The sequence below is a fragment of the Salvelinus namaycush genome, chromosome 9, assembly GCF_016432855.1.
Source record: "Salvelinus namaycush isolate Seneca chromosome 9, SaNama_1.0, whole genome shotgun sequence".
NCBI classification, from domain to species: domain Eukaryota; kingdom Metazoa; phylum Chordata; class Actinopteri; order Salmoniformes; family Salmonidae; genus Salvelinus; species Salvelinus namaycush.
Genome location: NC_052315.1, coordinates 17504990 through 17530034, shown reverse-complemented (window position 1 = coordinate 17530034; position 25045 = coordinate 17504990). Strand labels below are relative to the sequence as shown.

The window sequence follows — 25045 nt, the reverse complement described above, 5'->3', positions numbered from 1 at the left end:
GCACTATGTTTGTCTGACTGCTTAGCTATATATCTGGCTGGCTGGCTGCTTGGTTCTCTCTGTCTGTCTGTTTGCTTGCCTGTATGTCTCTGTCTGCCTTCCTGTCTGTCTGTTCTCTCTCTCACGCTCTCTCTGTGTCTCTGTCAATTCAATTCAGGGGGCTTTATTGGCATGGAAAACATATGTTTACATTGCCAAAGCAACTGAAATGGATAAACAAAAGTGAAATAAACAATAAAAAGTGAACAGTAAATATTACACTCACACAAGGTCCAAAATAATAAAGACATTTCAAATGGCATATTATGTCTATATACAGTGTTGTAGCGATGTGCAAATAGTTATAGTACAAAAGGGAAAATAAATAAATATCTCTTCCTCTTTCCAGCTGTCTCCACATGGTGCGACTGCCATTATTTATCCTCTCTGAAGTGGTTGTTGGGAAATGTGGGTCTCCATGTTAATCATACCAATGAAGACACAAGTAGACTTATCCTCAGTGTTGTCAGGAAATCCCAGAGGTGAGTATTGTGTATTGCACAGTCATGCTTACATTTCTGCCTTATCTTCTATCAATATGCTTCCCCTTGGGCAAAGATGACAACCACAGTGTATAGTCTGTCTGAGATTAGGGAGATATAGGGGGAGCACAGCCAATAGGCATCCTTCTCCTTAATTACAACGTGTCTTCAGTGGGTTAGACATCACAGATCAAGGCTAGGCATCACTCCCATCTTAAACACTGGGTTGGGCACATTGGTAGCCCTAAGCATCAATTCCCTTAGTTAGTCATGCACATAACCAGAGACAATTCAAAGAAACAGTGTGTTATATTTGTAATGAGAAAGCTTATTGAATGATTACCAGAAAACGTGTAGTTTATCATTGGTCCATATTTTGCCAGCAATGCTGTATTTGCATTCGGAAAATGTCACATCTAAATACAATATGCATTCCTAAGTACAGAGTTGATATTTCTCCACAAATCTTAGTTTTACTGGTTACATAAGGTGATCTGTATACAGGGCCAGTCCTAGCCTTTTTTGGGGCCCTGAGCATCTCATGGGCAAAACATTTTAGTGGCTCCACTTTTAAAAGCAGAGAGAAGAAAAGTTTTAAAACAGGTTTGCTGCAATTCTACAGATTTTGTCATGGGGTGGAGAGAAGATTTATCAATTTCATTAAATATTTTATGCAATTCTACTCATTTTGTCATGGGGCAGAGCAAAAAATGCAGTTTTATCGCTAATTTCCAGCAATTCTACACATTTTGTCATAGGGTGGAGAGAAATTCTTGTAGTTTTAAAGATAATTTCCTTCAATTCTACAAATTTTTCCATGAGTTATGCCATGTCCTTTATTCCTCGAACAGTGGGGTCACGGCCAGGGTGTGCCATTATCAACAGCAACCCTGGAGCAATTAGGGTTAAATGCCTTGCTCAAGTGCACATCGGCACATTTTTCACCTTGCCCCTGGGCAAGTGCCCTGTGTGCCTGGTAGGTAATTTGACCATGATTACTACAAGTTTAGATAGCTGGCTAAACTAATTTACCAATCTAGAAATGTTTTGCTGACATGGGCCAATTGAGTGACTGTCAGTAACTGCCATAACAAGAGAACAACAGATGTGTACAACCAAATTGAACCTAGTGTATTCTGCTTTTATAGCTCAACAGTAAGTTGAAAATGTATTTATTTTGGGGTCTGGGGCCCCCTTGCTCTACGGAGCCCCAAGTGGTCACTTATCTCACTTATGCCTTGGGCCGGCCCTGTCTGTATAAGTTACTGTACACATTAGATACACAGATCCTCCCTAAAGGTCAACTCAGATTCATATGTGGGTACTTTTGTAGCGAGGGCAAAGCACAAAGCCTCCCAGATAAATAGTACTGTACATGTTCATACATGCTCCTCTGACCGCGGGTTTAATCTATTTTATGGCATTTCTTCCTACAGATTCTAAGATTTAGTGAAACAATATTCCTCCAGAGTGAGATCCAGGTTTGACATGTTCTCTATTCAGTGGACAGGCTATAGATCAATAATATGACATTATATACAATCAAACAGTACATGTTATTGCTCTCTCATCAAGTTATGTCAAGTTGACCCTCAGGTTAATATGTTTTGCCTGATGTACCAGACAACTGTGGAGGAGAAGACAATTGGCATGCATCACTCTCTGTCCAGACATGAGTTATATATTCTCTGTTCATAACACCAGTCATACTGGTCACACTAATTTCCCACCCACACCACTGCCTCTCCCCCAGTGTAATTTCAATCTCACAATTTATTTTGTGCTACATGCAAAAAAGATTAAAGTTAATAGAACCTTAAAACTGTTCAGCTGCCAACATACTATATAAATTGTGTTTTAAACATCTGGTTTTCATAGTCCAATTAAATTAGTTATTTATTGGAGTATGCCAACCCAGTGGGCACAGACATCAATTCAATGTCTATTCCATGTTGGTTCAAGTTATTTCATTGAAATTACATGAAAACAAGGTTGATTCAACCAGTGTGCCCAGTGGGAAGAGACTGCTTTGTGGAGTTTAGTACTGCATAAATTAACATAACGCATTGAAATATGTCCTTCAGAATTTCCACACAGATCTGGTATGCAGGCACACTCACAAGACACTGTGAGACAGTCTTGTATCATTTGTGAGTCAATCGAGATTTGTCATCGTTTCCAAATTCAGCTGATCGACCAATGAGAGAAGGGGCTTGCTTACACAACACACCCATTGCCCTTCTCCTTCACATGGTGTCCACCACGTCGTTCTCAGTAAAGGCAAGTGCCAAGAGTGTAAGACACATCAATTCTGTAATCCCTGTAAGATCAATGCAACATATTTTCTAGTTTTAAAGTATAGCCTATTAGGATATATTTTATAACGGATTTAAACGAGTTATAGCATACCACAAATATGACATTATGCAAGTACATTTCAAATGATATTGACACATTTTATTGAATAAATATTAGTAGGCAAGTTCTTTCAGCACACAAAACGTATAACTTTTCGCTATATAGAGATAGATCGAGATATAATTGGACATACATATATTACGATTCATAAATATTGCGGGGGAAAACGCATTGTTACTTAAGACGATGTCACTGGTTCCTCTCAAATGACATTTTAACAAGGCACATGTGTTTTATGAAACACTCTAGTTTGCTGCATTGTGTCTGGTAGGCCTGAATCATAGAAGAGCAATAAACTGGAGCATGAGATTGTAGCGACTGCATAGCTCACACACCTATAGAAGCCCATTTCTGATGAATAAAAGTTTTACATTTTTTTATTTTCACAAAAAATATATTGAAAAAAAGTTTAAAACGAATTAGGCTAAAGCATTGAATCTCAAAAGAAATAGCAAGTAAATCAATTTGGTGAACATATTCTAACCATGACAAGATATTATTCTGAAATGAAGGATTACAAGTGAAAGCTATAGAACATAAATATAACATTTCCACATTTAATGCGCATTGGTGAAGGCACAGAGTTGCGAATGATTTTTGTTGCAATTTTGCATTTGGAACCAGCCCACTTATTTCAGACCAATGGAGTTTGTTTATTCAAATGAGCCTCTCTTAAAGACAACTTGGGCGGCAATTGTGGCAGACTTCGTAAGAAAGTTTACTCTCATCACAGTCAGACCACAGTTTTTAACCGGAGCTGTGTTCCTACTGACTTATACAATTGGATCTACTACTCCTAAACCAATTTTCAAGGAACTTTTCATTCGGGACTTGACAGAGAAACCTCTTGATCAACAATAATATGGGAAAAGAAAATACCTATTTGGTCACCGTTTGGATAATTCTTGCAAATATCTGTGCATCTTTTTCAAGTACACCAGAACAAACACTTTTTGGTAAGTAAAGGATATGTCTCCTGTTTGTAGAGCTGACTTTGGCTTTGTTAGAGAGAGGTTAAATAAATACATTATTTTCCTGGGGGCTGACTAGCCATCTGACATTACGGGCAAATGCCAGATGGGTTGGTCAAGTTTTTTTGTCCAGTGGGCCTGTCTAACTTGTTTTTTTTTGCACAAAAGTATAATTACTTTGCTAATAATGGGTTCCTCAAGGAAAAATTGGTCCAGTGTGAGGGCCTCAAGAAAAATAATGGTCTGGTGTGTTAGAAATGCCAGGGCTGATTTCTGGTCCCAGTCCGCTCCTAGTTGAATTTCTGCCATAAAATAAACACTCAAGCCACCTGGAAGGAGTATAATTGGTGCAGCCATCTCCAACTGACCCATAGTAACCCAGAAAATAGTTTATAAAGTTGTCAGACCTACCTACCCCACTCTTTTGTTTAGGGTGCGCAGTGGGAGCTCTTTCCAACCATTGCAACAACAACAAGAATTCGATCAGAAAGAAAATGAGGCATTTTCATGGCAGATAATTATTTGCAAATTCAAGTGCAATTACAACAATACTTTGAGAACTAAAATATGTTAGCATTTTTTTATGCAAAATAACTACTTTCCATTTGTTTGACACATTTTTGCATAATAACACACACACATATATATATATATATATATATATATATTATAATTAACATTATATTCAATATTTAATGTGGTCGATAGGCTTATTTGTGATTTGTTTTGTGTGAAATAGCATTACTAGAAAATGTGGAATCATGAATGAATGTTTGGTTGGTAGAAATGCAAGTGGCAAAAGGGGGCGACACTTGACTGTTAAAACGTTTCATGATATATTTTATCATGCTGTTAATTGGACTAGATTATACCAATTGATAAACTGATAGATTCTGCAGATTATGTTTTGTAATTATTTTCTTCCAAGATAGTCAGTGTGTGAATATAAAAAGCTGAATTGCCACCACTTGAAAGATCCAATAAAAAATACTGGAATTTGTTTCCTTGAAAGGAATTGTAGATGCTGGATCTGATTTGTCATGCAAATCAGAAGTACATTTTTGGTAGTGGTAAAGGCTTTGAATTTCTAGTGCCGTTGAGCAAGGCACTTAACACTAATTTGTCCTGTAAATTGCTCTAGATAAGAGTGCCTGCTAAATGACCAAAAAAATGTCAATCATCACTCATGCAGGTAACAACAACACTACTGAATGGCTTGAGGACTTCACTGACATTGTATCCAAGTTCTCCCTGAGAACCGCTGAGGTACCAGATGATGACCTGTGCTACATTGTTCCTGGCCAGCCCTTAACCATCCCAGAGTGTGAATTCAACTCTGAGACTCAGACGTTTGTGGTTATTCATGGATGGACGGTAAAAAGCTTTGACATTCTATTATGATTGATTACCACTAAAGCATAAATTGTTTACCATAATTTGAATAAGCTGTATTGTTTATATTATGAGCGAATTAACTCAACAATAATTGTCCCTAAAAATAGATTCAGCAATGATAACTAGATGCATGATGAGAAGCCTCCCACTGTCCCTAGTTATAACGCTCCAGTGCTCATTCATGTGTTAAAGTGCTGACATTTGGCTGGTCTTCAATCAGTGCAGTGAGCAGACAATGGGGGATAGGGCCACAGTGGGTCACGCCAGCCACTGACCCCATAACTGTGTCTCCTCCAGGTCACAGGGCTGTTTGAGAGCTGGGTCCCTAAGCTGGTGACAGCGCTGTATGAGAGGGAGCCCAAGGCCAACGTTATCGTGGTGGACTGGCTGACCCGGGCCCAGCAGCACTACCCTACCTCCGCCGCTTACACCAAGCTGGTGGGCAGAGACGTGGCCAAGTTTGTCAACTGGCTGCAGGTAAGTGATCTCAAGGTCACTGTGAACACAGGAAATAATATAATATTAACTGGGTGGTTCGAGCCTGAATGCTGATTGGCCGAAAGCCGTGGTATATCAGACCGTATACCACGGTTATGGCAACAACATTTTTTTAAAGCTCTAATTAATTTGGTAACCAGTTTATAATAGCAATAAGGCACCTGGCATTGGTAATATACCACAGCTAAGGGCTGTATCCAGGCACCCAGCGTTGCGTCGTGCTAAGGACTGCCCTTAGTCGTGGTATATTGGCTATATACAACACCCCCTCGGCCCTTATTGCTTAAATATAAGCTTCACACAATGGCCTGATTTCTAACTTGAGATCAGACTTTCAGGCAGTAGTGTAAATGGGTGAGTTGAACAAAAGTTGCATCTGAAGTTTGGAATCGATCTAGTTATTAAAAATACACTGAACAAAAATATAAACGCAACATGTAAAGTGTTTATCCCATGTTTCATGAGCTTAAATAAAATATCCCAGAAATGTTCCATAGTCACAAAAAGCTTATTTCTCTAAAATGTTGTGCACACATTTGTTTACATCCATGTTAGTGAGCATTTCTCCTTTGCCAAGTTAATCCAACCACCTGACAGGTTTGGCATATCAAGAAACAGCATGATCCTTACACAGGTGCACCTTGTGCTGGGGACAATAAAATGCCACTCTAAAATGTGCAGTTTTGTCACGTGGAATTGGCATGCTGACTACAGGAATGTCCACCAGTGCTGTTGCCAGAAAATGTAATGTTAATTTCTCTACCGTAAGCCACCTCCATCGTCGTTTTAGAGAATTGGGCAGTATGTCCAACTGGCCTCACAACCGCAGACCACATGTATGGCGTCATCTGGGCGAGTGGTTTACTGATGACAACCTGGTGAACAGAGTTCCCCATGGTGACGGTGGGTTTGTAGTATGGGCATGCATAAGCTACGGAGAATGAACACAATTGCATTTTATCGATTGCAATTTAAATGCACAAAGATACTGTGACGAGATACTGTGACGAGGCCCATTGTGAGGCAATAAAATAAAAAAAAGATATCTGTGACCAACAGATGCATATCTGTATTCCCAGTGATGTGAAATCGATAGATTAGGCCCTAATAAATGTATTTCAAATGACTGATTTCCTTATATGAACTGTAACTCAGTCAAATCTGTGAAATGAATGCGTGTTGCGTTTATGTTTTTGTTCAGTATACTGTATATTACTGGTGATGCAATGTTTTAGAAGTCAGAGTTGTGGATATGTTTTCCTCCTGGTTCTGATTTAGTATGCCTCATAAAGGCTTTTTACTGCCATGTTGTTGATCCACATCATTACACAGAACATTATTGATAGAAGCGGCACGTGGAGCTAGTGAAGCATATCCTCTGCTAGAAAAATACTTTAGGGCGAGGGAGGACACATTGGTATGATAAACCGCCTGAAATGGTTACATGTGAAAGCGGACAGTATAACTGACGGAACAGAATATACTTGAAAGGGTGTTAGCATCGCATAACCATGGCATAAGTGGTTTTACAGCTAAGTCTTTACACAGTCACAACACACTTGGCAGTTTAGGAATTAGGAATAAACCATGTTTGCTTTCCCTCTTGTCAGAAAACACTGGACTACCCCTGGGAGAGGATACATCTGCTGGGATACAGTCTGGGGGCTCATGTAGCCGGCATCGCCGGTCTCCTCACCAACCACAAAGTCAGCAGGATCACAGGTGAGCAGACAGTCCTTCTCTGCTGAAGAGGTTTTATTGTTTGTCTATCAGTCCATGTACCATGGATGCAAACATACATGCATAGGCCTACATATGCAAGTTCTATCTCAATGAATTTAGCCTCAATAGTCCCTGAATTTGTCTCCATAAAGTTTACTCAACTATGAAATCTCTTTGACCTGCTTAGAATATTAACATATTTATCCCTAAACCAGATCAGGCCCTGGAGGCAGCAGACCATTAAACACCATAATCACATCCATTGAGTACATTGTGGCTTTACTTCAGTGCTGGAAGCACACTGAGGCTTTTGCCTGCATGTTCTCATGTACAGTATTACAGATGGACTGTGACTGTTCTCTCCCTCTCTCTCTCTACTTCCCCCTTCTCTCTCCTTCCATCCGTCTCCCAGGTTTGGACCCAGCCGGCCCGACCTTTGAGCACGCTGACACCCAGAGCACCCTGTCCCCTGATGATGCTCTCTTCGTGGACGTCCTGCACACCAACACCCGGGGCTCCCCAGACCGCAGCATCGGCATCCAGAGACCGGTGGGCCATGTGGACATCTACCCCAACGGAGGAACCTTCCAGCCAGGCTGTGACCTGCAGAACACCATGATGATGATTGCCACCACAGGCATCCATAGTACGTAGTGTAATTTAACACCGCAATGTAATAAAATCACACTCTGTTATTACAGTGTAGTAAATCTTCATGAGGCGTGTTCCTTTAAGTTTGAATAGCTGCATCAGATACTTTGACCTCATTAAAAGTGTCATTTTCAATGTCTTAACTTTTCTTTAACTTTAAGTCTGAATAAGCAAATGTCCCAGACATGGTTGCACAGTTAGTCCGGTGTATATCAGAGAATCAGCCAGTGATTCAGTCATCATGGTCCTAATGGTGTTGTTTTATGTGGGTCCTCTGTAGATATGGACCAGATTGTGAAGTGTTCCCACGAGCGCTCCATCCACCTGTTCATCGACTCGCTGGTGAATGCAGCAGAGCATCAGAGCATGGCCTACCGCTGCAGCTCCAAGGAGGCCTTCATGAAGGGAATGTGTCTCAACTGCCGCAAGAACCGTTGCAACAAGGTGGGCTACGGCGTCAACAAGGTCCGCCTGCCCCGGAGCACCAAGATGTACCTCAAGACCCGCGAGATGATGCCCTTCAAACGTAAGAGCGAGAGAGATGTAGGGGAATTGTTTTAGGATGAGAGAGCACGCATGCACAAAGGAACAATTGGATTAATCTTTGTCACAACAGAAGGTTCATTCCCTGGCACTAAAATAGATTTTCATAAGTTAAGACTTGATGTACATTTGTTACCAAATCCTCAATGTATTGGTCTAGAAGTCTGAATGTAGTTACGGTAGTGGTGGCATGGAGCTAGGCTTAGCTCAAGCTGGCCTTGAGAGCTTTAACTGAACACTGAGTCTCTTTACCAGGCCATGTATGTCACATTAGTACAACGGGCCCCCAGTGCACATACTGTACCAGTACTAGATAACCCTGTTCAAACAGTGTGACTTCTGAAGTCTACACAAGTCCCTCCTTTATCAGTCCCTCCTGACTCCCTATCCATAAAAGATTCCATAACATATGTCCAGCCTGCGTCCATTTTTCACCCCCCTCACCCCACTATTGTAGGATTGGCACAGTCTAACACATCTGATATGTTAGTGGCATCAAGGTCAAACCAAAACAAGCAGGGGGGATAAAACAAGGTTTATGGTGCAAGCCATGAAAGTCACAGAGTGAGGCTATTAGTATTTCAGTAGTTTGGTAACTTGACACCACTGCGCGTGATTGCTTAGGGTGGAAAGTTAGAGGATACTTTACATGCCAATTCTATTCGTTAATGCTTAATCTGCAGTTAAGCATTTTCCTACCCTTAGTCACCCTTAGTCATGGCAGTAAGCAATAATATGGGTATGTAAAGACAGGTCATAATCATGGAGGTACTACAGTTCTGTGGGAGCAGAATAAGGATCTTTAGCTTTAACTGTGGGCATCCGTGATGGGATAATGTCCACATGCCACAAACACTTCAAACAGTTGGAGAATATGTCTCAACTGGGCACACTGCAGGTATTTGCATCGGCAAACATACTCAGGGTTTCAGACGTCTGTGTGTGGCGTGGTTCTAAATTAAGGTCTCTGTCATTCTTTCCCCAGTTTTCCATTACCAAGTGAAGGTGCATTTCTTCAGCAGCGAGAAACTGGACTACACTGAGCAGCCCATGAAAATCTCTCTGTACGGAACCCATGATGAGAAGACAGACATTCCCTACATCATGTACGTATAGTCTGATATTAAAGAAAATAATAAAATCATTATTATTATTATTTATTTTTTATATACTTAGTTGTCCAGAAATGCTTGATATAATTTCTAAACATATCCAAACTTACAAATATCATACACTGACATAATTAACCCCAGAGATAACATCTCGTCGCCTCTCCTCAGCTGGGTACTGTATACAGTACAGAAGGTGAAATGACCCCCTAACCGTTGACCTGTGTGTGACCCCTCAGGCCCTTCCTGAACACTAACAGCACTGTGTCCTTCCTGCTGACCACCGACGTGGACATCGGGGAGCTGCTTATGGTCAAGCTGCGTTGGGAGAAAGACGCTTACTTCAGCTGGTCTGACTGGTGGGGTAACAGCAACTTCCACATCCGCAAAATGCGTGTCAAGGCCGGGGAGACTCAGTCCAAGTAAGTTATGATGAACTGAATATTCCAATTGATGAGATGAATCAATCAAAACCCAGCAGTACTGTGTACCATATTTGAATATCTTTGACACTGTACATCATCTTTCACATTGCCAGTCTTTGAAGTTGTATGATACATGTTTCAGAAGTCTTTACTGTCTGACTCCAGGGTGATCTTCAGCGCTAAAGATGGAGAGTTTGCCTACCTCGTCAGAGGAAAAGACGACGCAGTCTTTGTCAAATCAAAAGAGGACAACATGAGCCGGAAAGAAAAAACGTAAGAAATCTAGAACATTTTGAAACTTTGTGAAACTTTGATTGCATAAAATCTATCATATCCAAAGATAGGATTCAGAACTTCCTTCCTCATTTTCTTTTGTGAACTTTTTTTTCTCTTCTCTCTTATCTTTAGGATGCACAGGCTCAAGATGCAGGGAAGCCTCTTCAAGAAGAACACTGCATGAAGCAGCACTTGAATACAGTCTGCACTGCACCCCACAGCCAAAGCTGGATGAAGCCAGGGAGAACGTGCTGGAGAGAAGATAAGGGATGTTAGTCTCTGACATGTACCGTTTTCTGCTTTCCATTCTGTCATGTCATCTCCATCCCCAAGCACAATCTATATCACTTTATCCACTGTGCTGGGAGTCAGTTTATGGGCTTTTTCTTCTATTAACCGTCATCATGGAGAGTGTTACAAATGTCATTCTAAAATCATCTTTTTCATGGTTTTGACTTTGTCTAACGTTGCTACATTATCTTTGTAATCCTTCATCTGTGTTCATGTATACAAATCACATCAATGTATTTCTAACCCTATACTGGGTAGTTCCGATTCAAACTTTTGATTCAAAGAGATTAACATAGCTTCTGCTTTTATGAAAGCTTTTTGACACATTCGGTATGCACACTATAATAGTCATGTCACTAATGTCACATCATGCCTAAACCACTAACTGCCACCACCACAGGGACCAAAGATGGTGACACTGTCTACTGAGTTGAATATTACAGTGATCCGTGTACATGGCTTTTCAATCAGTGTTATACAGTATATATGAGTTGTTGTAGATTAATTCCCTGCTTGTTCTTTGTGTGCATTTGGTTATTGTGTTTGGCATGGGTCACTTGAAGGGCGTTAATCCACGTCAGTCGATTTGATCATTCAACAACTAGTCAAACTGGATTGTTGTGTTAAGATCAATATTTCATTGGCCACTTGACTTGAGAAGAATAGAGGTCACAAGCAGAAGTTAGCATATCCTGAAAACTTCTATAACTTCCTTTATAGGTCAAAAATTATGTGGAAACAATTACCTTAACCCTATTGGTCAATCATGCCCTTTTGAAAGGTCAAACAAAATGCTACACTAAATACAGAACATATCTGTGAGCCTTTGCAAACATTGGTAGACAGCCCTACATAATAGCCATAATGCATCCCAATAATGTTTCATATTCTATTTATTGAATGTACCTGTATATATTTGTATATTAAGCTGTAATATATTTGGGCAAGTTTCCATTGCTGTCTTTGTTTTTATAGATGAAGCTTTGGGATTTTACACGTGTGGCTTTGGACAGACTGATCAAATTGGTCTCCATGCCAGCTGATGAGTACATTTAATTTTATGAACTGAAATGCAGTGCACTGTATGAAGGAAAATCATGATACTTTAATAAAGTGAGTACATTATACATCTGGGTATTATTGGATTTACTACTCCCCTGATCTACATATTGTGTTCTTGAATTCCTTAAATCTTATTCTAACCCTAGAACATGTAACTAGATACAACATGGAGCTATTCTTAGGACATTATTAAAATCTCTCTCAACATCACTCAATAGTGTATAATTGTTGGCAATACATAATTTACAAGACTGACTATATAAGCATATAGTCGGCAGGTAGTCTAGTGGTTCGAGGCGAACCAGCACCCGGAGGGTTGCCAGTTTGAATCCCGGGTCTGATGGGGAAAAATCTGGCGGGAAGTGAGCTGGCAACTGGAATCTGGTATCAAACCCTAGATGCCATTGCCTGCCATTGTGCCCTTGAGCAAGGCACTTAACTCAAACAACAACAGCTCCCCTGGCGCCCAGTGTGGCAGCCCCACGCACCTCTCCAAAACTTTATAAGTACAGTATGTGTGTCTTTAGGAGGGGTTGGGTTAAATGCGGAAGTCAAATTTCAAAGTACAATTGTACAAAGTACAATTGACCAAAAAAGCGTTCTTAATCTCTTGATATGATCACATGCTGAACCTAGTGCCATCAATATAGAGGCAGTTGTCATTCACAGGTATTATCAATATTTGCAAACAAGCAAAAGAGAAATAATATATAATTTGATGTGGATGGCTACTGTTGTAATAGCAGTGTTATTACTCCTGTGCTTAACACACAGTGGTCTCATTGTGCCTAATCTGACACCTGCGGCTCATTAAACCTTGCGTCTGACATGTGCTATTAGCACAACATCCACATTAGAGCCTATCATCAGTACCCTAAAATACCAAAACAAGTTACGCAACACATAGTGGCAATACACAGAGAAATAGTTTTGGACCCCAAATTCCCTGAGTTGGAAATACATGGTAGAATTCCATAAAAACAGTGAGGTTATTGGGTAATTATTGGAATTTGGACCATCCAAAAAATAAGGAAACATGATAGGATAGGTATTTTCCCATGACTCACTACTGTGAGTACTGTACAAAACAACATGAGATAGATGACACATTGTCAACATTTTGCTTTAATCCATTCATTAATACACATTTTTCATGGATTAAGAAGATATATCTTGAAAGTATGTGGCGAAAACATGGAAACCATCTGTCATCCGGTAAATTACAGTCGGATTGAGGAATGACACTGATGTGTTTAAGCAATCCGGTCTGCCTGTGTTCCCTCAGGGGTGATGGGTCTAAGTAGGTGCTGGACAGAGGTAGGGTTAGGAAACCTCTTCCCTCCCTTGAGCTCATTGAAATATTTCCTTATTGTGTTTTTGTGGTTGTGTACGACTGTAACCCCTACAAAGATGTGGTTAAAACCTTACTTTTCACTGAACTTATTGTCCCAAAACAGTTGTCCCCAGAATGCCTCTCTAAGATGTTATTGTCATTTTTCCATTGGAGTTCTTATTAAAAGCTCCAAAAAACAAAGCAAACAACGTGAGACAAATGTTTGCATTGAAGATGTAATAGTTCAGAATAATTTTAAAGATGTTCCTAATGGGAAAAATATCCACTTCTGGCTCATTTAGCTACACAACACACTATACATCACAACCATGATAAATGAACTAGGATATCTTTACAGTTCACATGGTAAGAACTTCCTGAAGCCATTAGAACCACACATGTCATTCTTAAAAAGAACCCTGGAAAAAGCAGTCCAGAACAATTTATCACTTCCAAAATTTTGGACAGCAGTTTGCTTCCAAACCACACCATTTTACTGGCTCTTGCAAATCTCTACAGTACAGCTTTCCAACATTATCTCATCAAAACAAACTACGTCACCATAACACTGAATGAGATGCTTCCCTCCAAAATCGAATCAGCTTCCCTCCAGAATTGCAGCACCGTAGCAATGGGGAGTGATTGCATCTGTTTTTCTAATACTGCTGTTCCTGCTTTACAGGGAAACTCGGTCATGTTCCTAGAAAAGCAACATTAGATTGGATGACAACTGGAACGCTACAAGAGCTGCTTTTTCTGGGGGGAGCAGCAGGGGATATGTGTGTTGAATCTGGCAACAGTACAATAAGACAACTTCTGTGGGGATTTTCCCCCCTTTGTCCCACTTGTTCCATAACAATAAGCATCAGAGCCAAACTTTGTTTCTATCTCATTATGAGCAACCAGGGGCCTCTGATAGGTTTGTCAGGGCATCCATTCTGGACTTTTCCTTGGCGCTTGACAACAATGGTCCACCATAGAGGCTAGACACACTTGCCATGTGCACATTCTTGAAGGAAAGCATGTAACCCTAGCAGGTGACATTATTCTTAGTCCTACGTACACACTGGTGTACTGCTTAGATAATGGAAACACAGGACTGGTCCAACAGACCTCTGAGGCTGACCAACCACAATTCACACGGACTCCAGATCCCTACTGACTGATACAGTATGTCAAATGTTGAGAAGATCAACGGTCTTAAGTGAGGAAGCGGGTTAAAAACAACTAGGCCTATGTCTTGCTGATTGGTTGTAGGCCTATTCCTCCCACAGTACAACCAGTGGGTGCCCCAGCATAAAGAGTCAAACAACAACTAACTAAAAGCATGCATTTGTTCATTTGTTATTAATGTGTACCCACAGAGATCACAGGACAGTTAGGCTACATCTCTGAATGTACCTAAGCAAATGATCAAGCTAAACATCCAATTGAAATTTGCTTTGCAACAGAAAGCAAGTTTGGATAAGCTCAAATGCTGTTTTGTTAGAAAGCGGGGGAGAAATGTTGTTGAAGCGATCTTGCATCATTACTAGACCACAATTTCTACGTAAGTCAAGGGGCTATGGATGTATAACATGGTGAATGGTGGCTAGGGGAAGAGGCTCGGGGAAAGGGGGTAGAGGGGTGGTTGGTTAGGATTGGACTATGATTTATACTGGTCCATCTGGCCTCCTCCACTCAGAGCAGTCTTCTGGAACTAAAGACAGTAATGTTGATGACATCACAGGTTTCGCACATTGCTTCTCATAACATGATGTTCCACTTTAGTAGTGCTGCTAAACCCCACATGGCCCACTTAACACATACCTGCTGTAGGAAACAGTCCCCTCAAGCAGACCTAATGTGGGCTGAGGTTCCCCTTGCATGTAAAATGCCATAAAACCCTCTGCACTGTGATATGTTGTATAGGGAAAAAAACATGATCATATGTCCAATAGTTATGGCGTCATGTTATCATAAATCAATTGACAAAATAACTCAAACCCAGCTAGTACATTTGTTTCCTTGGAAGTTGTGGGAACGTATGTTTTTGGTTTCCATTGACTGTAGGAACGAAGCCATATGTTTCCTGAATGGTGAAAATTAACGTTTTTTAAACATTCTGAGAACAGAAGTGAAAATTTCACCTGTTCTAAGAACATTGGTTTTTAGGATGTAGGGAGATTCTGAAAACGTTTTACTCTGGTTCCTTGACATTTTTCCTGTGAGGTAATATTAACGCTCTGAGATTGAAGTTTTTTAATAACTTCCTTTTTGGGTTAACATTTGGGTTAACTTTTTTGAACTCCAAGCATAGATTGGAGATTCATTTCCTTAGGCATTAATCAGGCAAAGACATTCACTTTTTATTGTGACACGGCATCAGTGACATTCAAACCTTCTGTTCTCTAGCCATGGAATTAGCCCACTGCGCCACCAGGATGGAGCTAGTATGCCATGTTTTTTAATACATACAAAGCTGTCCATTTGAATTTTTTCAAACACTCCCCCTTTCAAAGGAAGCAAGCTCTAATTAAGATCAGGTGTGGCCAACACACCTGAACATACTTAACAAGAAAGATGATAGAGTTTTGTTGACGCTGACAACGGAACTTATATATTTAAGCAATAAGGCCCGGGGGGGGGGGGGGGGGGGGGGGGTGGTATAGCTAAGGGCTATTCTTAGCACGACGCAACGAGGAGTGCCTGGATACAGCCCTTAGCTGTGGTATATTGGCAATATACCACAAACTAGTTACTTACGTAATTAGAGCCGTAAAAATAAATGTTTTGTCATACCCGTGGTATACGGTCTGATATACCACGGCTTTCAGCCAATCAGCATTCAGGGCTCGAACCACCCAGTTTATAATTTTAAATAACATTCTTAGAACTTCATCTGTCCAGTGTGTGTGATATGATGAAGTAAGTTCCCCTATGTTATTTTATTGTAGGAGAAATGTAAGTTAACTATATGTATTATGAGGCCTAAACTCATAGCATGTCCTTTATATCCATGCTATTGCTCCTTTATGTTATTCCTGGCAGTCTCCTTAGTTTATAGATGTTATGTTAAGCCTAATTCCCCATAGTCACCTGGCACTACTTTGTTGTGTTCCTAATGTTTCCCTTTTTGTATTTCCCTTCCAGAGCACCACATCCAATCTATCTCCAAGGCCTTACAAGCCACAACTTCTAACACATCCTTCCCACCGGCTTTATAAAACCATCCAACCCCACCTCCACCTGCAATCTCCTTATTTGCATTTTGACGATGAGCCATGGTGGCAGCAGAAGTTAGTCCACCAAAAGCCTAGTCCTTTTCTTCAAGAACCATGAGGAAATGTTATGCTGAAGTACTGAAATTTCCACAGAACGTTTCGTAATGTTCTCTGAACTATTTGAGAACATTCCCAATGTCAAATCAGTTAGAGAACATTACACAAATCTAACTGTTTGAACTTTTAGGAAAGGTTCTGTCAAAGCAATCAAATACCAATATTATTTTGTTTGGTCAAGTTCCTTAAATGTGAGTGTTCCCTAAGCCAAGCAACTATCCTGCACCCTTCCCAGAAAGTTGTATGGGGAAGCGTTAAATGAACTATTTATTTTCAGGCATGAAACTTCCCTCATGAAGTCAAGAGCAAGCCCATTTGTAGCTATGGGCAACAGCAAATTCAGTCTAGCCAGATCTGATTTAACATTTGCCTGTGCTATTTCACATAGTAAATAACATTCGCTTGAATAAAATTATTAACTTCATTGCCAGTTATCAATGTCTTACATTATACCCTCATTCCCTGCGCGGGGTAAAAGCAACCAATAGGTTTGCGACAGAGGGAGAGGTTCTCTTTAGGAACCGGGCACTTCAAGGTGGTTCAGATAGCAATACTGCGCGCCACAGAACGTACGGAATCTCTTCTAACCGGTGGAAAATTGTCACCATTTTACATTCGATACATTTTTTTAGGGTCTGTGATTGCAAACTTGACATTTCCCCAAATAAGAATTATTAGGTTGAAAAGAAATGAAAGGGTTGCAAGCGCAATGTCTTTACTTTCTTGTGTTAAATTCAGTATTTTATGTCTCGTCTTTGGAAGAGGACCACTCCGTTCATACCCTTGGTGAGTAGCTAATCCATGAAACTACTGTTGAGAATTACTATTCTCCGTTTTGTGATCTGATTAGAAAACATTGCATTTGTGCCGCTAAAATGACATTTTCTGAAGAATCGAACTTTTCAGATTATTATAAATGTAATTGACAGCCTTTAGATACTGTCACTTAAATGATGAGGCTGTATCAAATTTCTGGGATTTTGTGATGACGTAGACTAAATTGTTAGTATAGGATATGACCTCAAGTATTCGACTGAACGCCCATTCATTCATGCGATTTTTGAGTAAGGTTACTATAATTAGGTATTGAAAAAAATCCTAATGTTGATGTATATTGGACATAAAAGTAGACAAAAGATAATGAACAAAAACAAAAATGCAACATGTGTTGGTCCCATGTTTCATGAGCTGAAATAAAAGATCCCAGAAATGTTCCATACACAAGAATATTATTTCTCTCATTTTGTGCAAAAATGTATTTGTGCAAAAATGTATCACTGTTAGTGACCATTTTCTCCTTTGCCAAGATAATCCATCCACCTAACAGGTGTGGCATATCAATAAACTGATTAAACAGCATGATCATTACACAGGTGCACCTTGTGCTGGGGAAAAAAGGCCACAAAAAGATGCAGTTTTGTCACACAACACAATGCCACAGATGTCTCAAGTTTTGAGGGAAAGTGCAATTGGCATGCTGACTGCAGGAATGTCCACCAGAGCTGTTGAGTTGAATGTAAATTTTTCTACCATAAGCCGCCTCCAACGTGGCAGGAAGTCCAACTGGTAAGTCCAACTGGCCTCACAACCGAAGACCACGTCTAACCACACCAGCCCAGGACCTCCACATCAAGCTTCTTCACCTGTGGGATCGTCTGAGACCAGCCACTCTGACAGTTGATGAGTGTTTCTGTCTGTAATAAAGCCCTGTTGTGGGGAAAAACTCATTCTGATTGGCAGGGCCTGGCTCCCCAGTGGGTGGGCCTATGCCCACCAATGGCTGCGCCCCTACCAGTCATGTGAAATCCATAGATTAGGGCCTAATGAATGTATTTCAATTGACGGATTTCCTTAAATGAACTGTAACTCACTGAAATCATTGCAATTGTTGCATGTTGCATTTATATTTTTGTTCAGTATAGATAGGCTACAGAAACTCAAAAGTTTTATACAAAACTTGATGTAGGTCTTCTGCAATGGTGAAGTAAGACATAAATGTAGTCAGATTGCATATGAATACAAAGGCTATGGTCTATTTATTATTCAAAATATAACGTATTTGTGTCTGCTTTAACCGTCATGGAATGCAACCTCCATTCATTGCAGTGCAGTAGCTTAGTGCTTACCTATAGCCTTGGCCAAGGAGTCCGCTGACCCACTGTGAATGCAGCTACTTTTATACCCTGTGCGATTTGTCAGAGCTAGAGGAACAAAGCTGGGAAAAGCTGTGGTTTCTATGGGATCTGTCTGACCGACTGAACCCTAGTAGCCCCCATGGTACTGAGGGGCCTGTGCAGTCAGGCATCCCCACCACCACCAGTGTGATTTAAGATTAGAAATAGCAGCATGGATCAAAACATTTTATAATCCATAGGCCTACAGCTACTTTCTATTGTCTTGCATTCTGCCTGTCTGGTTTATGGTCCAATTAATATACAAATATTTCTAAAGCCAATGTGTTGTGTTCATATTCCTCTCTTAGATAATTTAATGGACAACTTCAAGGACTTGTTTCAAAAGAACGATGCCACTCCTCATGCCTACACCAAATTCTCCCTCCGGAAGCCTTTGATGCCAGAAGATGACATCTGTTACATCATCCCCGGCAACCCAGAGTCTCTCAAAGAATGCACTTTCAACAGCACCTCTAAAACTTTCCTTGTGATCCATGGCTGGACAGTAAGCCCCTCCAACCTGTAGCAGCATGTCTGTGACATTAAGTCCTTCACAACTATTGCTCAAAGGCTTGGATTCCCTGTCACTAACAAAAAACATTTGTGCTTTCTCTCTGCTGCAACAGGTGAGCGGCTTGTTTGAGAGCTGGGTGGCCAAACTGGTGTCAGCGCTGTATGAGAGAGAGCAGGATGCCAATGTGATCGTGGTGGACTGGCTGTACACAGCCCAGAACCACTATCCTGTAGCCGCCCAGAAAACCAAGATGGTGGGACAAGAGATCGCTCACTTCATTGACTGGCTGGAGGTTTGTACGATGACTCAACTTCTAAGTCACTGCACTGTTTTTCAGAGAAAGTATAAATAACATGTTATAAACATAGGTAACAAAGTACAAAGATTTACTGTAAATTGTTTCTATTAGGGATGTGATAAATGGAAAACATTTCTTACATTTAAACTGCAATTTTTTGTATCGGTTTTCCATTTTCAAATTATTAAAAAAAAAAAATAATTCCATGTTAATTCACAATGCAAAATAATGGTCCTATTAAGTATGCACAGTGGCTTGCGAAAGTATTCACCCCCTTTGGCAATTTTCCTATTTTGTTGCCTTACAACCTGGAATTAAAATATATTTTTGGGGGGTTTGTATCATTTGATTTACATAACATGCCTACCACTTTGCAGATGCAAAATATGTTTTATTGTGAAACAAACAAGAAATAAGAAAAAAGGAAAACTTGAGCATAACATAACTTTTCACCCGCCCAAAGTCAATACTTTGTAGAGCCACCTTTTGCAGCAAATACAGCTGCAAGTCTCTTGGGTTATGTCTCTATAAGCTTGGCACATCTAGCCACTGGGATTTTTGCCCATTCTTCAAGGCTAAACTGCTCCAGCTCCTTCAAGTTGGATGGGCTCTGCTGGTGTACAGCAATCTTTAAGTCGTACCATAGATTCTCAATTTTATTGAGGTCTGGGCTTTGACTAGGCCATTCCAAGACATTTAAATGTTCCCCTTAAACCACCCGAGTGTTGCTTTAGCATTATGCTTAATTGTTTTTGATGGTAGGCCACTCTGGTAGGCCTACATTATGAGCAAATAGCCACAGTAGCCTACTTGGCCACTGTTAAAACTGTAACTTAAAGGGGATATAGCCTCAATTCTCACAGTAAATGCACACTGGAAGTTACACAGAATTTTCAGAATGTTCAAGTTTGCGCTCAGCAGACCTGAAATTTGCTCAGTGCTTTAATTTATTTTTGAGGGAACATTGCACGCCACTTACAGACAAGTAAAATGCCTTTCATGTCTCCAGAGAAGGTTTCGTGTTGGCGTTTAAAAAGCCGTGGTTTGTCCTACCCTAACATAAACAAACATGCCGTAGCCGAAGCGCTTTCAAGGGGCCACACACCATTATATCTGAAAAGGGTAATCGATACAAGCTATACCAGTAGCCTATTGTAATTTCCTAATATGAGACAAAAACACCCCCACCCGCTCAGCAACGAAGAGGAGCTTACCCATGCTCACAAGACTGGCCCGAAGATAGCTCTGTATCCTGGCGACATCGGTCCCATGAATAGCCTAAGCCTGGATATTATACATACAACAGACCGAAGACTGAACACACACTCTTGTCATTAGCAAAGAGAAAGAGCAGGCAGGCAGAACCGTGGCTATATGTCTTACTAATCTGAATCTCGCAATGTCTTAATTGTCTTGCATGCCTCGCGGATTCACCTAAGTAGCCCAAAGTTCGCCTCTTCCTGTCTGGTTTTATTTCAATTCCGCAACTTTCCCCCAGGCCTTTTATAGCCATATAGTCTAGTTAGGCTACAACATGGAAGATAATGTTTTGTGATAACTGCACTGTGATTTAAATTGTGGGTTAGAGATTTTTTTTAACATTAAGGATCCCAACTTTGTTTAAATGTTTTAATTTTTAAATGTTCACACTCCTAGTTTCTATGGCAATGAACTTGACACTTTACTCCAATGTGTTTTATAGGAGGCAACCGACATCCCTCTTGAAAACCTCCACCTTATTGGCTACAGTCTGGGTGCTCATGTGGCAGGATTCGCTGGGAGTCACGCCTCTAATAAAGTGGGCAGAATAACTGGTAAATATAATGTCTTATAGAGAAACAAAGACCAGATAATAGCACTGTTGCTAATCATTAGTTGCTTCTTTGGCCTGCAAGAACTTTCTTTCATAGGGCTTTGGCTTGTTCCACTACCCACTGATTGGCCCGCTTCTCTTTACAGGTCTTGACCCAGCCGGTCCAGACTTTGAGGGAGAGCATGCTCACCACCGCCTGTCCCCAGATGATGCTCACTTTGTGGACGTTCTTCACACCTTCACGCGGGGCTCTCTGGGCTTCAGCATCGGCATCCAGCAGCCTGTGGGTCATGTGGACATATACCCCAATGGAGGCAGTTTCCAGCCAGGCTGCAATCTGCAAAGCACCCTGGAGACTATTTCCAAATATGGTCTCTTTGGTGAGAATCACATCTAGATATTTTTGTGTGTCACTATAAAATTGGTGACATATTAGACATACACTTAGTGCACAAAATATTAAGGACACCTTCCCAATATTGAGTTGTAGCCTCCCCTTTGTCCTCAGAACAGCCTCAATTGGGGTTGATACACAAGGGAAACTGTTGAGCGTGAGACCCAGCAGCGTTGCAGTTCTTGACACAAACCTTGCACCCACTACCATACCCCGTTCAAAGACACTTACCTATTTTGTCTTGCCCATTCACCCTCTGAATGGCACATATACACAATCCACGTCTCAAGGCTTAACAATCATTCTTTAACCTGTCCCCTCCCCTTCATCTACACGGATTTGAAGTGGATTTAACAAGTGACATCAATAAGGGATCACAGTTTTCACCTGGATTCACCTGGTCAGTCTATGTCATGGAAAGAGCAGGTGTCCTTAATGTTCTGTATACTCAGTGTATATAACAACACTCGCAATCACTTTCCACACAATGACTCTGTTGTCAATTTGGGTACTGATGTATCATTGGCTAAGGCAGACATGTAATTGTCCACTTGTAACTTATTTGAAGATGGCAGGGCTTGTGAACAATAGGGTGGTGAAGTCAGTACAACAATATAACAGAAGTTGCAGTAACTTTGCAGCTAGTCGCTTATCTGTCTTTACGACTAACATTGTAGCTGTCAGCCTGACAAAGGCCCATTCATTACTGTTAAAACAGAGGCCCCCAAACATCACAGCTAGAGATAATCCCTTCAGAAGGTCACCAGCAACATAACTCTTATTGTAGGGCCCCAGAAAAAGGTTGATATTACTATCTATAATGGTAATTTTAGGGAAGGAAACTTTCTCCTTCAATTGAGAATCTCAACTCTGGTTTTTGAACGTGGACCAGTAATGCAACTATACCCTTTATGTTCACAGCCATCACTGACATTCCCAGATGTTCCCATGAGCGTTCCATTCACCTGTTCATCGACTCCCTGGTCAACGAGCAGGAGGCCAGCATGGCATATCGCTGCGGGAGCAACGATATGTTCGACCGCGGAATGTGCCTCAGCTGCCGCAAGAACCACTGTAACACCGTGGGCTACAACATCAGAAAGATTCGCATGACACGCAGCATCAAGATGTACACCAAGACCAAAGACTTCATGCCGTTTAGAGTCTATCATTACCAGCTGAAGATCCACTTCTCCAGCAAGGTGGACAGGTCTGAGATGGAGCCTTCACTGACAGTCTCTCTGATTGGAACCAAAGGAGAGGTTGAAGACCTCAAGCTGACACTGTGAGTACCTGCTCCAACAGGTAGTTAAATCTTAAACCATACAACAAAGCACATGCTATATCAACATAAGACACCTGACATCATTTATCACGTTTATAATGACATAAGTCTTTATGGTCTGTAGCTCAAGTTTTCGTGCTACTGTATTCTATGATTAGACATGACACCTTCACTCAGAGGTAAATTAGTTGTTCTTGTGAAGTGAGGTGACATTAAAACCTGTTGAGCATCTATGCTCTTTCTCATTGGCAGAAAGGAGAAGATAACGACCAATAAGACCCATTCCTTCCTGTTGGTAGCGGAGAAAGACATAGGTGACCTCCTGATGGTAAAGTTCAAGTGGCAGGAGTCTACTAACTGGTCAGCCTCGTCCATGCTCAAAATGGTGTCATCTTGGTGGTCAGGTGACTCTGTGGATTCTGAAGTGGAAGTTCACAAAATACGCATCAGAGTCGGGGAGACGCAGAAAAAGTGAGTTTTGAGAGGCCAAATTTATTTTAAAATCATGAAATGAAGACAATTGTCATCCATAAAATCATTAGAAATATGAACGTTTTGAAAAATCTGTGCAGAAATGGACTGTATGATGTATTCTGTGTGATGCATATGATGCAAAATGCATTATACCGGCTGTATTTCTGTAATTTGAAAGTTTTATATATCTTGAATTTGATTGCTGACATTTAAAACATTTTGGCACTATACCAACAATGGGCTAATAGTTTTTGTGTGGAATTTACCTTAAGAAAATGTTTAAGTAGTTGACTTGACCTTTAATATTCTATTCTTTGACCCTTTTCCAGGATGGTGTTCTGCATTAAAGGTCCTCATGCCCTCAGCTTACAACAGGAAGTGACGTTTGTAAAATGCAAAATGAATGGGAAAAAACAAACATAAAAAAGTTTATTTTTTTAACAGCTATTTTTTTTCTTCCTGCAATACTTTTTTCCTGCATTATTGCCAGTCAGGGATCCATTGACAAAAATCCTGTTTGTTTTACAGAGTTAACCTCAGGAACCGCTAATATTGAATGTATGGAGCAACGGACGATTGCCCTCCTTCCACTGCCGAAGCACTTAGAAAAATAATTTATACAGCTGTAAATGATTTTGTCATTCAAACTATAGAAATACATTTCCACCTTGTATATAGTGTACAGAAATGTGCTATTACAAATGTGTGAATATTTTGTATTTATTTATTTTTTAAGTCTACTTGTGCCACATCAACTACGATGTGGTGCTAAAGGATAGTGAATGCCATCGTCTTTGCTGATTTTCTGGCAACCCCAAAGAGATGGTTCTTATACAAAGTCGTTGGTGCCTCTGACTGACGGCAACCCATAGACAGAATGAGAAGAGGCCTCGAGGTACCTGCAGTTAAAACCTCATGTGTTGCCTATGTTATGCTTAAACTGACAGAGCATTCACCATTGTCGTCCTCAATACTTTGTGATTATAGGATCGGACTCAGTGTGCCTTAAAATAACTTATTGTCAATTAACTTGTCTTAACCTACCGCATGTATTTGTTGATACTGTATGTTTTTTTTTCATAGTTATTTGTATCTTTTACATGGTGTTTGAGACAGTAATATTGTGAGGTCCGAAATGCAAATTATTCCCGATAACTTTGTGATTATAGTCAAGCACTTGAGCAATAATGCATTGACTGCTGTTTTTATACAAGTAAATTCATTTGAGACCAGCAATAGTCCGGCCTTTGCAGCCGAATACACTACATATCAGTGGGATAACCGTTATTACAATGTTATACAATATTATACCTTTTAAAAGAAAAATAATAATTACAACGATTTATACAGAACCCTTACCTCTGTTTCATTGCAAGTGCTTATGCGATGTATTTAACTGACATATCCATGGTTGCTGCTGAACTATAACCCAAATAATGTTAATTTAGCTGTGGATGCCATTTTATAACTGTGAACAGGAAGCTTCTCTGAAATAAGTCAATGAGTGGTTCTTGTAAAGTGAGTCGACATCAACAATAGAAACATGACAGCCTTCCTC

At 40.5% G+C, this 25045-nt stretch overlaps 1 protein-coding gene and 1 pseudogene across 1 annotated transcript; both read left to right on the top strand.

Annotated features, from left to right (window-relative positions):
* The first annotated feature begins 3643 nt into the window (after positions 1-3643).
* On the top strand, positions 3644-11947 carry lpl (lipoprotein lipase). The gene is made up of 10 exons (XM_039001005.1): positions 3644-3895; positions 5103-5284; positions 5603-5782; positions 7414-7525; positions 7938-8171; positions 8457-8702; positions 9705-9825; positions 10068-10250; positions 10419-10526; positions 10662-11947. The coding sequence occupies exons 1-10, from the start codon at positions 3802-3804 to the stop codon at positions 10711-10713; spliced, it is 1512 nt and encodes a 503-aa protein (XP_038856933.1). The 5' UTR covers positions 3644-3801; the 3' UTR covers positions 10714-11947.
* A 5253-nt stretch (positions 11948-17200) lies between these two features.
* LOC120053403 lies at positions 17201-23834 on the top strand (annotated as a pseudogene).
* Positions 23835-25045: the final 1211 nt, after the last annotated feature.

Excerpts from the sequence above, each read along its gene's own strand:
- lpl (XM_039001005.1), top strand. The coding sequence starts at position 3,802 with ATGGGAAAAGAAAATACCTATTTGGTCACCGTTTGGATAATTCTTGCA. Across the intron at positions 3,896-5,102 it reads ACCAGAACAAACACTTTTTG|GTAACAACAACACTACTGAA; the intron begins GTAAGTAAAGGA and ends TCACTCATGCAG. Across the intron at positions 10,251-10,418 it reads GCCGGGGAGACTCAGTCCAA|GGTGATCTTCAGCGCTAAAG; the intron begins GTAAGTTATGAT and ends GTCTGACTCCAG.